The following is an 11,898-nucleotide window of genomic DNA, read 5'->3' on the forward strand; positions in this document are numbered from 1 at the left end:
CTGCCGGGCACCAGGGTCAGGCCCTCCCCAACCTGTCTGCCTGCCCCTGTGTCTGGGCTTCCTCCCTCTGGCACCAAAGGTGCAGAAGCTACAGCTGAGCCAGGTACTTCTCTGTGGGATCCCAGTAGGTGGCGCCGTGGCTCTTGGCAACTGCACCCTGCTGTCCCCGTGCCTGCCCCAGACCCACTCCTGCTGGGGGACCGTGCGTAAAGGAGGAAGCAGAGCTTATTACTTTTTCTGATGCTTTTCTTTTTCTCACCCTTTTCTGCCTCAAGAGCTCAGAATTGCTGATCAAGAGAAGCTTCTTGCACTAGCTACTCTGCCATTTCCCTGTCCCTTTACCTAGTGGTGTGTTCTTGCCTTTATCCATGACTCCACAGCAGAGCCGTCGTCCCTACAGCTTGTCACTGACAAAATTGCCTCTTGCCAGGGTGGCGCCATCCTGCCTGTCCCATCGCCATCTCTGGCTTCCCTCCTCACACTGCTTGGCTGAGGTGCTGCTATGGTTCTGGTGGCGCTGTTTGCGGGTTTGGTGCCACACGCCAGCAAGGGCCCTGCTGGTTTCTGGATTAGGGTCCCACCCTGCCCTCTCAGGAGGCAACTCCGCGGGTTGTCTTGTTTTCCCTGGTTGTGAAGCCACTTTCAGATGTGCCCTGGGTGGTCACAGGCCCTTGTGTCAACGTGTCTGCTTTGCACTGGCCTTTGCTCTCCCAGGTTCGAAGCTCCTCCCCTGTGCCTTCTCCCATCTTCCCCACCACGTGGCCCACGGTTTGGGGTTGCTGTGGCGGGTTTTTTCTGCCTGTTCCCCGCACTTGGGCTTTCTCAGGGGCCCCAGCAGTGTGTCTGGAAGTGGGTTTGGGCACGTCTCTGTCAACAGACTCTGGTGGCCATGGAAGGTTTCATGTCCTCCTGGGGGAGGGGCAAGGCACACGAGGCTTTCCTGCCCGCCCCCTCCTGCTCCCACCCTAGAACCATCCCAGACCCCATGGGGTGTTGCCTCCACCTCTCTTCTGGCCTCAGGGACACCTGCCTGGTGGCCGTGCCAGCCTTCATCTCTTCTGTTCCATGTCTGTCCTGGAGACTTGGTTCCTCTGGCCTGGCCAGGTCAGTGCCCAGCCGCCTGGCCTGCTGCCTGGCCTGCGGTGTGGCGGGAGGTGGCCCCTTGCTGGAGCTGCCCTGACTCTGCCCCCCACTTCCCAGACACTGTGCTGCATGGGGCCCACAAAGGGAAGCTTCCGTGGACTCTCACTTGTGACTGTTTACTGTCGGGCCTCCTGGCTCTGGGGTGGGGAGGTCCCTGTGTCATCACCCTTGGGTTTCTTGATTCCTGATAGAGAGTGGTGACACTTTGGGGTGCTGGTCTGCATGGGCCACTGAGGTCTAGTGGACTTGCACCCCAAAGTCCACATACCAGGGCATAGTCTGGACCTTTAACGCTGACCTGGGGATCCTGAGCAAGTCCCCCATTAGAGGACTGGTGTGACTCTGGTCAGGGAAACAGTGACAGCCAGGTGTTTTGGGACCTTCTGGTGGTAGAGAATCACTGGCAGCTCTATGCTTATCCTGGGTGAACCGGGACATGAGTGAGGCCACCAGTTGTCCTGTGATGGCCTTCTCCCTGCCAGGCTTTGGTCTGGTTTTCCTCTGCAAACTCTCCTTTGGGTCTATTCATGGTAACTCCCATGTGTTTCTGGGCAGGGCAGGGTGGGTACTGGGGCAGCTGCTTCCTGCAGCTGGTTGGCCTTCGAGTGGAGGCCTGTGGTCTTGGAGAGTCATCGTGAGTGTCTGGGATATTCTTTTTCTTGTCTCCAGATCCTGCAGGAGAGATTGAGCCCGGACTGTGTTATAGGCCTTGGAACTTCAGCCCCATAGCCGATGCAGTCACAATGAGGACATGCCGGCTGTGAAGCTGCTCCCAGGAGCACATGGGCTGGGCCCTGACAGGTTCCAGATGCCTGTGCTATCACAGGGTCCTCACCCACTCGTGCCTGACAGCCATGGGTTCAGGAGCCCTGGAGGCCCATGTGATCCTGCAGCCTCCTTCCTCCAGGACGCTCAGGATTCCCGTTCTGCCAACAGGAGGAGGCAGGGCCCACAGGCTGGTGTGACTCTGATTTAACATTCATATCACTCTGTCTCTGAGGCTCAGGTAAAAATTCCTTTTCCAAGTGGCCCTGGAGTATGTTCTCAGCCTGGCCTTTGCCACTGAGGCCTGAGGCGCTAACATCACTGAAGGCCATGTTCCCTGCCTTCCCAGGCCTGGCTTGGGGCAGCCCTGGAGGCTGTACTCAAGGGCCGCCTGCTCTGACTCTGGGGAACACAGAGGACTCGGTCTAGGTCTGGTCTGCAGCTGTGTCGAGACATGAGTTTATGGTGGGGAGGGAGTGGATTATGTGGCAAATACTGAGGGCTTTAGAATTGAAAGTGGGTTTTAAAAGTGGAAATAGCACAGTTTTTCAACTTCAGCTCTCCTGTGAGCTGCCTGGGAGGCTGATCACACGTGCCCTGGGGAAGGACAAGGCCAGCAGGGTGCTGGGCCGCAGGCTCAGCCAGGGAGCTTAGATGCAGAGCAGGATGCTACTGAGCTCTGGCTCCCTGGAGCATCCCCAGAAGGCCAGGGCTGGCAGGCCTCTAAGGGTGGCCAGGTACCCAGACCCCGCTGCAGCAAAGGCGGCATGTAGGGGCCACAGAGTAATGCTAGGCCTGACCGTAGCCCCTGGTTGCTGCTGAGTCAAGGGAAGATGTTCACCAGGGACCTCCCATGGGGTCCCCAGGCCAGTGTGGCCATATCTGGTATATCTTCCTCAGCCACCAAGGAGTCGGTCTTCTGCAATCTGAGTGTGGAGCCACAGAGGGTGGCCTGGGAGTTCTTCCCTTGTCACTGGAGCCCCATTTTCCAGGTAAGGGACGGTGGGCTGGGTTGGGTAGAAGCCAGGTCAATGGTGACCTGGCTGCAGCAGCACCAAGTGTCACCAGAAGGTGCACCTTGGAAGAGGTGCAGGGGGCTTCCTTCAGCTATCTTCTCTCCCCTGTACTCTGTGTCCCTCCTTTCCTGGGGTGTCATGAAGGAGTGACGCTGGGGATGGTCTGGGAAGCTCCAGGCATGGGTGGGGTAGGCGCAGGCTCTGTGCTGTCAGTGTGTGAAGTGTCTGGAGGGACACTGCCTCTCAGTGGCCCGTCTGGGTTGGGGCCTGGGTGAGAAGGCCCAGGTGGGAGTTGGGGGTTCCCTGAATCTGCCTCAACAGCCCACGGCCCTCGGGAGGCCCCACCCTGGGGATATTTGCTGTGGACGCCCCGAGTCCAACAGATCCAGGAGTGGTCTCTGCAGCCTCACGCTCTTCACTGCGGCTTCCTGGCCATGGGCTCTTGTGCACAGCTTTCCTGCTCCAGGTGCCATGCATTTGTGACTGCAGCCTACCATTTCTCCCTTAGTCTCCAGGACAGGTCATCGTATCTTATGTGGCAGGACAGCGAGGACCCACACGGTGTTTCCCCATGTCTCTCCCTCCCTGTTTCCTCTGCATGGACAGAAAAACTCCAGCTGGTCATTTTGTCACCGGAGGGACCATTGGGCAGAAGCCGGGGTATGGGCTGATTGAGGGTGTTCCTGACAGGATCCTGGGGGTGCACTGAGGGCCCAACGTTCCTGTCTGAGCTTTGTCGGAAGGGGTGCCGACAGGTGTGGTGTGTGTGCTACTGGCCTTGCATCCCCTGCGTGTTTGTTCCTGAATGGCCTTCTCTGGGCCCAGGGAGGAGCAGTAGACTGGCCTCTCACTATGGCCCAGCAGTGCCATCTAATCCCCTTGTGGTTTGTTTTTTGGTTATAAAATCTTTATGCTCTTTAGACCCCAGTAACCCCATTTCTGGGATTTATTCGGAGAAAATACCTCAAAATACAGAAGCAATTATACTGTATTGAGTGGTGTTTATTGGTAAGAGTAAAAACCAAGTCCCTGTCCTGTGTTTGTATATGAATACACGACCCGTGGAACTCCGTATCCCATACAACACAAGAACGGGACTCTGCTGGGCACGGTGGCGCATGCCTGCCATCCCAGTGACTCAGGAGGCTAAAGCAGGAAGATCATAAGTTCAAAGCCAGCCTCAACAACTTAGTGAGACCCTGTCTCAAAATAAAACATAAAAAGGGCTGGGGAGGGGTTGGGACTGGGGTTCAGTGGCAGAGCACTTGCCCAGAACACTGGGTTTGATCTTCAGCACCATATAAAAATAAATAAATAAATGAAAGTATTGTATCCATCTACAACTAAAATAATTAATTAAAAAAGAAATAAAAGGGCTGGGGTTGTGGCTTATTGGTTAAGTGCCCATGGGTTTAATCCCTGGTCCCAAAAAGAAAAGGAAATGGGATCCTAATTTGGATAAGTTGTGTGTGTATAGGATTAGGATACTATGTGTGTATAATATGTCAAAATATACTCTACTGCCATGTATATCTGAAAAGAACAAATTTTAATAAATCCTCAGATGGTTGGGGTAGTGGCTTGGTGGTAGAGCACTCCCCTAGCATATGTGAGGACCTGCGTTCGATCCTCAGCACCACATATATAAAAATAAATTAATTAATTAAGGGTATTGTGTCTAACTACAACTAAAAAAGTCCCCAGACTGTGTCCAACTAGGGCTTTGGCTAAATAGATGTGGTAGCCCTGCCAACTAGAGCACTAGCTACCAGGAAAGGCAGCCTCCAGGCCCTGGTGAATGCCTGGGTGTTAATTTTGGAGACTGTGGGGACCCCACTGCAGGCGTGGTGTGTGGCTTGAGTGGGATCCTAAAGGACGGCAAAGCTACGAAGCAGCCACAAGTGGTTTATACTTTGATGTGTCACATAAGCCACCTTGTTCTATCCTGGTAGATATAGATAGAACAAGCCAGAGTGGATGAGGAGACACAGGCGCGGCTTCTGTGTCCCTGGGAGACACAGCCTGACCTGTGTGCCACTAGCCCACACCTTCACATGTTGCTGGTGATGTTTTCTTTCTAAACTAAATAGTGAGCTTAAGACAAACCTGACATCTCTCTGCAATCATGGAGTGTGCAGGGAAGGCATTTTGGAGAGTGGCTGAGTACTCCATTTAAATGGCCTGAACCCAGGGACACTCTGCCACTGAGCTGCACCTCCAGCTCTTTTAATTTTGAGAAAAGGTCTTTTTTTTTTTTTTTAAAGAGAGAGTGAGAGAGAGAATTTTTAATATTTAATTTTTAGTTCTCGGTGGACACAACATCTTTGTTGGTATGTGGTGCTGAGGATCGAACCCGGCCGCACACATGCCAGGCGAGTGTGCTACCGCTTGAGCCACATCCCCAGCCCTTGAGACAAGGTCTTGCTAAGTTGCCCAGGCATCCCCTGGTGCCAAAATGGGGGGTTTACGAGTATCTTTCTCGCATTCCTCCTGCCTCAGCCTCCTGAACAGCCAGGATTACAGGCCTGTGCCACTGTGTGTGGCTCCCTGGCATGTTTTTAGTGGCCTTAGGCAGAAGATTTTCTTCACCATGATGCATCCTTGACAGGTATAATAAAAGGCAGAGAGAAGTGTGATTGAAGCTTGTCACACTGTGTCTGCCTGCACTTCACTGCATTTGGGGAAGGCTGGGACCTGCCCATCTCAGCTGTGGCCAGGATTCCTGGAGGGCTCCATTCTTTACCTGTGAGGAACCAATCCTGTGCCCTCGCCCGACAGCAGCTTGTTCAGCACCCCAGTGACTCGGGGTTGGAAGGCAGGTGCCTTTAAATGCAGGTCAAAGGTTGGGGAGGGTTGAGGTCAGTGGCTCAGTGGTGGAGTGCTTGTGTAGCATGCGTGAAGCATTGGGTTCAAGTCTTAGCTCTGCATATAAATAAATAAAAGGTCCATTGACAATTAAAAAAACATTAAAAAATTATTAGGTTGGGGAGATTTTGTTTCAAATGGGATAGGTTGCATGGTGGGTTTGCAGCAGGGACAATTGCAGTGTTATCTGCAAGGTTGGGACATGGATGCTGCTGTCAAAGCAGAACGCTGCATAGAACCCGGAGATGTCCCCTGGTGCCAAAACGGGGGGTTTATGAGTATCTTTCTGGCAGGAATTTACAGAAGTCAATCCTGTGCTGCCTCAGGTGGGGCCATGCGCAGAGGCCATGGAGCTCCTGCCTCTAGGAAGGAAGATGCTGGGGCTGCAGGGGCCTCGACTAAGTTTTGGCAAACGCCAAGGCTCTCTATTGCATCGGTCCCTTGTGCCCCGCAGGGTCATCATCTCACTCTGTGGACCCCACAGTGTTCCTTCTTCTAGCTTGAGAGCCATGGCCACACTGGGGTTGCTTTGTGTTGCCTTCATGGGGGAGAGAGAGAGAGGGAGGGGTGGGGCAGGGAGGACCTGGGCCTGGCCTTGCTCCGACTGGCTAGGGCCCCACTCTGCCTCTGGCCAGCCGAGGGTCCACCGTGGGCCTGTGGGGCCGTGCAGAGGGTCTCATCTGTCAGACTCAGCATGGTGCTTGGCACACAGTGGACATTCTGAACCTTACATATGAGTCTCCCCACACAGTGGGCAGGAAGCAGAGCTGCTGTGGTCTGCCGTACCTCCTGTGGTTCTGGAATGGTGGACCTGGCTTCACTTGTCTCAGAGCCTGTTGTTGCCTTACTGACCTCAGATCATCCTCCCTCGAGGGTGCCCCAAGGCTGTGTGGATTCGGCCATCTGATCTTTCTCTGTCCAAGCAGTGAGTCCTCACTGGCTCTGCAGAGCAAGAAGGGCCTCCCTGGGCCTCTGTTCTCACGAGGTCCTCTTCAACACCCAGAGAATGTGCAGCTCCCGGGCCCCTCCCTCTGGCTGGCTTGCATGCTCCTTCCCCTTCCCAGATCTGGCTGCCCCCAAAGGGCCCTCACAGCTAGTGTCTTTATCAGCTATGTCAGGGTGACACCAGGGGCCAGGGTCTCAGGGAGCTGCATGGAGCTTGTGTGTGGAGGGCAGGTGCTGGCAGCACCCCCTCTCCCCAGCACCAGGCCCCTAATCTCCCACCTGCCCCTTCTAATGGTTTGCCTCTGGTTCAGTTTTCAGGCTGAGAGACCAGCGTTGAACGTCGTCATCTTCCCTCTGCTCCACGAGGGCCTGACAGATGTCATCCGAGATGTGCCCATGGTACACCTGGACGAGATCACCTTGTTTAAAAGCAGAGTGGCTGAGGAGCCCCCAAACCTGTGGTGGTGAGAGGCCCAGCCAGCACCAGTCAGCTTCCCTTGGTCTCAGTTGCCACAAAGACACCCTGCTGCCCCCTGCAGGCCTCCAAGGAGCCTGTGGACACTGGGACCCCGTGGTTTTTCAGAGGAAGAAAGTGTCTCTCAGGCCATCCCGCGGCACCCCCCTGGCTCCCCGTGTTTCCTCTTGCTTTCCTCTTGCATAGTATGGTTTACGTTGAGGGTTTGCGTTCTGGATGATGGAAGGGGACAGGCAGCCATCAGCGAGGGCAGTGGTTGAGCCGTGCTGGCCTGAGGCCTGGCCAGTTGCATCCCTTCCCAGGGCCTTCCTTGCTGGATCGTCCACTCTCCAGGGCCTGCCTGCATGCCAGGGTGCTGGGTGGGCATGCTGTACTTTAGCCATAGGAGTGTCCTTGCTCCTGTGTTAGTGTCCCTAGCCATCGGGCCCCATGGACGGGTGACTGCCCATCTATCGGGGGTGAGGTGGCGTCTCCTTGAGGTGGCGGGATGTCCACAAGTTTGGTGGCTACAGAATTGGGGTGCTTTCTACCATAAAGACATTAAGGCTGGGGTGGCTCAGTGGTAAAGCTCTTGCCAAGCATGTGCTAAGGCCCCAGGTTCCATTGCCAGCACCACGAAAAAAAAAGATGCCTAGCTATGTCTGAGAGGTGTTTTCCCCAGAGGGGACCCCAGGGCAGGGCTGCTGGGCTGGGCCTCGGGAGCTGAGCTGTGTCCCCAGGGGCCACGATTTGTGGCACTGGCTCTAGAAACTCCAGCTCCCCTGAAGCACTGTGTACCTCAGAGGAAGTACATGCCCTTGGCTTTGTTAGAATAAACCCCAGATCGGACGCTTAAGATTGGAGTAGTAGTCAGATCCCCCTGCTGCAGGTGACCTTATTTAGTTCTTAGAAACAAAGCCGTTCCAGAAATGAAGAAGGTCCCTCCAGTGTCTGGGGCCTCACACTTGACTGGCTGGCCGCTTCGTTTGCTCCTAGGACTCCCTACCATGTCCCGTGGCTGGGGGTTTTGGAGGGGCCCTGGTTGAGTCCCATCTTCCTGGACTCCCACCCCAGCCGCATCCAGGATTGGTCCCCTGCAGCCCTGGCGTCACCTGATGCTTCCATTCTGGCTGCGGGGGTCTGTTCAGTGGCTGCTTCCTGATCCCCTGGGCTAGGGCTGCAGAGCCACCAGGCCCCCTCATTGTGGAGCTTCCACCCACACCTGCCTGTTCTTTTCCTCTGGGTTTCCGTGGCAGCAGTTTCCTGCACAGTGCAGTGGTGTCCTACGTGTCCCTGCTGATGCAGAAGCAGGTAAACTAGTCCATGGGTGGGGGCTGGCCTTGCCTGGGCCTTCTGGGCCAGCTGCTCAGAAGCTCTGCCCAGCCCAGGGACCCTGGGGCCCTCCCATGTGGCTGGGGCCCAGCCTGGCGCTTACATTGATCCTGGTCTCCACGAAGTGTGAGTCCGGCCTCTCCCCTGCTCTTCCTCCTGTCTGTCCCTGCCCTTCCCCGGCAGCTCACTTTTGTGTGCACAGGTGGGTCTGTGTCAAAGGCCCTCTCCCTCTGCACCATTTTTCTTGTGTGAGGGAGTCCTCACCCCTCTCTAGAGCACAGGTGCCCCCCATCCTGTCCCAGGCTACAGTCAGCCAAAGGACCTTTGCCTGCTGGCTAGACCTGGAGCCGTCACCCTGGGGATTCTGACCTAGCCTCTGAGAGCTACAAACCCAGCCTGTCCCCTCCTGGCATTGCAGGCCATAGGACAGGCTGCCTAGGGACCTGGAGGCAGGGCCAGGGTCTCACACAGCTGTAGACAAGGGTCGGAGGGGTGGTGGACAAATCCCACCCCACCCCGTTACTGGACATTTCTTTATTACTTTAAACTGGCACCTGAAGGCCACTAGTGAGGGTGTTCAGGTTACATGCTGTGGGCCCCTGGGACTGATGGCTTGTCCTCAAAGTGAGAGTGTGGCTGGTCATAGCCTGACAGGCCCAGGAGAGAGGCAGTGACCTGGAAGGTCCTGGAACCTCAGAGGCCCTGTGGCTTTGGGCTCTGAGTACCCTGGCCTGAGCCCTTCTTTGCTCTGCAGCTCAGCAGAGACTGTCTTTCCACTAGGAGTTTTTCTAAAAGGCTGAAGCTGTGTTGGGGATGTCGCCCGGGTGGCCTCTCCTTGGCAGCAAGCCCAAGTACCCAGCAGCATTAATTCATTCTCATAAAAAGGGCTGGGTGGGGCGGGGGCTGTCAGAAGCCACTGGGGGTACAGGCGGCCTCAGAAAGCAGCGCCCAGGCAGTAGACCGTGTAGTGTTGTATCCCTGCAACAGTCCTTTGACTTAGAGTAAGAATTTTCACTCCTGCTCCGAGACAGGGTCACAGATGTCAGCAACGGGCTTACTCTCTCTAAGAGCTGTTTTGGCACCGATCTTAATTGCGATCTATATTTGGTAGCATTTTACACTGGGAAAGAGGACCCACCCTAATGTCCCCAGTCGGCAGAACTGGGCTATTCAGTGGTGGACCGTATGTATGCTGCCTGCCAAGGAACATTGCCTCTGAGCCTGTGCGTGTGTCTGCACCTGCACACGTGCCCACGTGTTCATTGGTGCCTGTCTGTATGCATCTGCACACGAGTCTGCATCCACCGTGTGCATGTGTGTGCACGTGAGTTTGACTGGGGAGGTGGGCAGGAGGGAGGAGGTCAGTGCATTTATTTCTTTGTTCTTAAAATGAGAAATCCCATGATCTGTGGCTGTCACCTCTGCCTCAGCCCAAACCAGCCACCCTGGTCTCCTGCTCTCTGGCAGGCCGTGTGTCCTGAGGCCCTGCAGCCTGCTCGGCATGGCAGCGTGCTGGCCCTGGGCTTCTGAAGGGAAGCCACCCTTCCTGCCCCTGGGTGGCTTTCCTTATTTTAATAGCAAGTGATCTTGTCCAGAGACAGGAGCACTTCAGTCCTTCTTACCACAGGGATGTGGTCACCCCCTCTCCCCCCATTAGTGCCCTGCAGAGACCGTGCAAGGACCTGGGCTGGGAAGCTCGGGCTCGGGATTACGGCCAGTCCAGCTGAGCTCCTCAGGTGAAAGTGAGCTGGGCTTGTGCTGAGGGCCGCAGCTCCCTCGCCTGCTCCCTGCACCAACACCCAATGCTGAGGCCCACTCGCTAGATGGTGCAGGGCTGGCCCGGGTCATTCTGTTGGGCAGTGGAGCTGTGGGAGCTAAGGCTGAGCCTCTGGGGATCCAGGAGCATGTCCCCAGCTGGGACCTGTGTGGTGGTGCTCCCTTAGGGAGGATGGGGGCAGCCCTCACCCCGGCTTGTACTCCCCTTCATTGTGATCTGCCCCTCTCAGGATCTGAAACTCACCATGCTCCTGTGGGGGAAAGGAGCCAGACCTGGGGCGAGCCGGGCAGTGAAGCCCAGAGCTGAGGCGCACCATGCCCGCTGCGTGTGGCAGGCCTCACTGCCTGCCCTTCTCGGTGGCTCAGCCACAACACCAGGGGCTCTTTGTACTGGTGTCATTTGCATTTGGGGGCACAGGGTTCTAATGAGCAGTTACCAGGGTCTGTGGGGCACAGTGATCAAGTATTCCACAGAAGCTTCCGCCTGGCGTGGATCCCACGCAGGCTGAACGACATCGCCACAGTCAGTCTGCTTGAGAGCCACTGCCACAGGCTGGGTGCTGACTGGCTGCGTCTGCCACAGAGCCACAGAAGCTGCTGCTGCTGCGAAGCCCAGGATGGCATGTGAGCGGAGCCCTGGCCACTGCACTGTGGCCACGGCCTGTGTGAGCAGGAACAAGTGAGTGTGAGCAGGGACATCCGAGGCAAGCAGGAGCGTGCTGTGCTGTGCATGTGCGCATGTGTGTGCTGTGCGTGGGTGGCATGCGTCCCACAGTGGCATCTCCCCAGCCTCTGTGCTGCCACCTGTGACCAGGACCAGGACCTGCCTGCGTGCTTTGCCTGGAACCAGCTGAGCTCAGGGTGGATTTGGTGGCGGGAGAGGGGCTGAGGCCTGTCCCTGGCCCAGGGGTCTCCTAGCGTCTTGTGGCCAGGTGCTAAACCACCACTCCTGCCTTCTGATGACCAACTCCCCTCCCCGCCCAGCTGGTGGAACTGCCCGTGAGTGGCCTCTCACAGTGACACCCACTTCAAAATTTGGTGTTCTAACAAACTACATTCTGAATGGGTATTTTTACGTAAATTTGTGGCATGTGGAAAATTTCAAATAAAGTGGACTTGATTTACACAGCCAGGCAGCCATGTGGTCCTTCCAGAGAGAAGGTGAGCTTTCACCTCAGACCCTCCCTCCCTGGGCCCAGGGGTCTGTCCACTTCTGTGGTGGAAGGTGGATGTGCTTGGGGGCCAGGGTCCCCAAACAGATGCATGGACAGAGACCCACAGCCGAGGGGTGGGGGCATCCGGAGGATGCAGGCCAGGGATGCCAGGAAGGTGGGGAGGCTGCGCTATGCTAGCAGGACAAGCACCGGGTACCCGGCGCTGCACACGCTCCACACTGCACAAAGGCTCCACAGGGTGGGAGCGCTGAAAGGTAGGGCCAGGTCAGCTGCCCCCAGGTTAAGCATGTTTATTCACTTGTTTTATTATGTATATTTAAAAAACAAAGTCTACTTCACCCTAACCATTCAGTGACTTCAGATGTATTAAGCTCGTTTACATTGCTGTGTGGCCACCACCACCCGCTTCCAGAACTTTCTCAATTTC

The 11,898-nt window shown here is 56.0% G+C and overlaps 1 protein-coding gene across 7 annotated transcripts in view; it reads left to right on the forward strand.

Annotated features, from left to right (window-relative positions):
* Positions 1-11,424, forward strand: part of Fbxl18 (F-box and leucine rich repeat protein 18) — a 41,859-nt gene extending 30,435 nt beyond the window's left edge. For 3 of the 7 annotated variants that reach the window (XM_005340041.5, XM_078023647.1, XM_040276729.2), the window contains one exon: positions 7,046-11,424. In XM_005340041.5, the coding sequence (XP_005340098.1) occupies positions 7,046-7,202 (157 nt within the window). In that variant the 3' untranslated portion in view covers positions 7,203-11,424. Of the gene's footprint in view, positions 1-1,812; positions 2,901-3,432; positions 3,585-7,045 lie in introns of all 7 variants that reach the window. The other 4 variants (XR_013426807.1, XR_013426805.1, XR_013426808.1 and 1 more) reach the window with 4 other exon arrangements.
* The last annotated feature ends 474 nt before the right edge of the window (positions 11,425-11,898 follow it).

The sequence above is a fragment of the Ictidomys tridecemlineatus genome, chromosome 10 (genome assembly GCF_052094955.1).
Source record: "Ictidomys tridecemlineatus isolate mIctTri1 chromosome 10, mIctTri1.hap1, whole genome shotgun sequence".
In the NCBI taxonomy this organism is placed as follows: Eukaryota; Metazoa; Chordata; class Mammalia; order Rodentia; family Sciuridae; genus Ictidomys; species Ictidomys tridecemlineatus.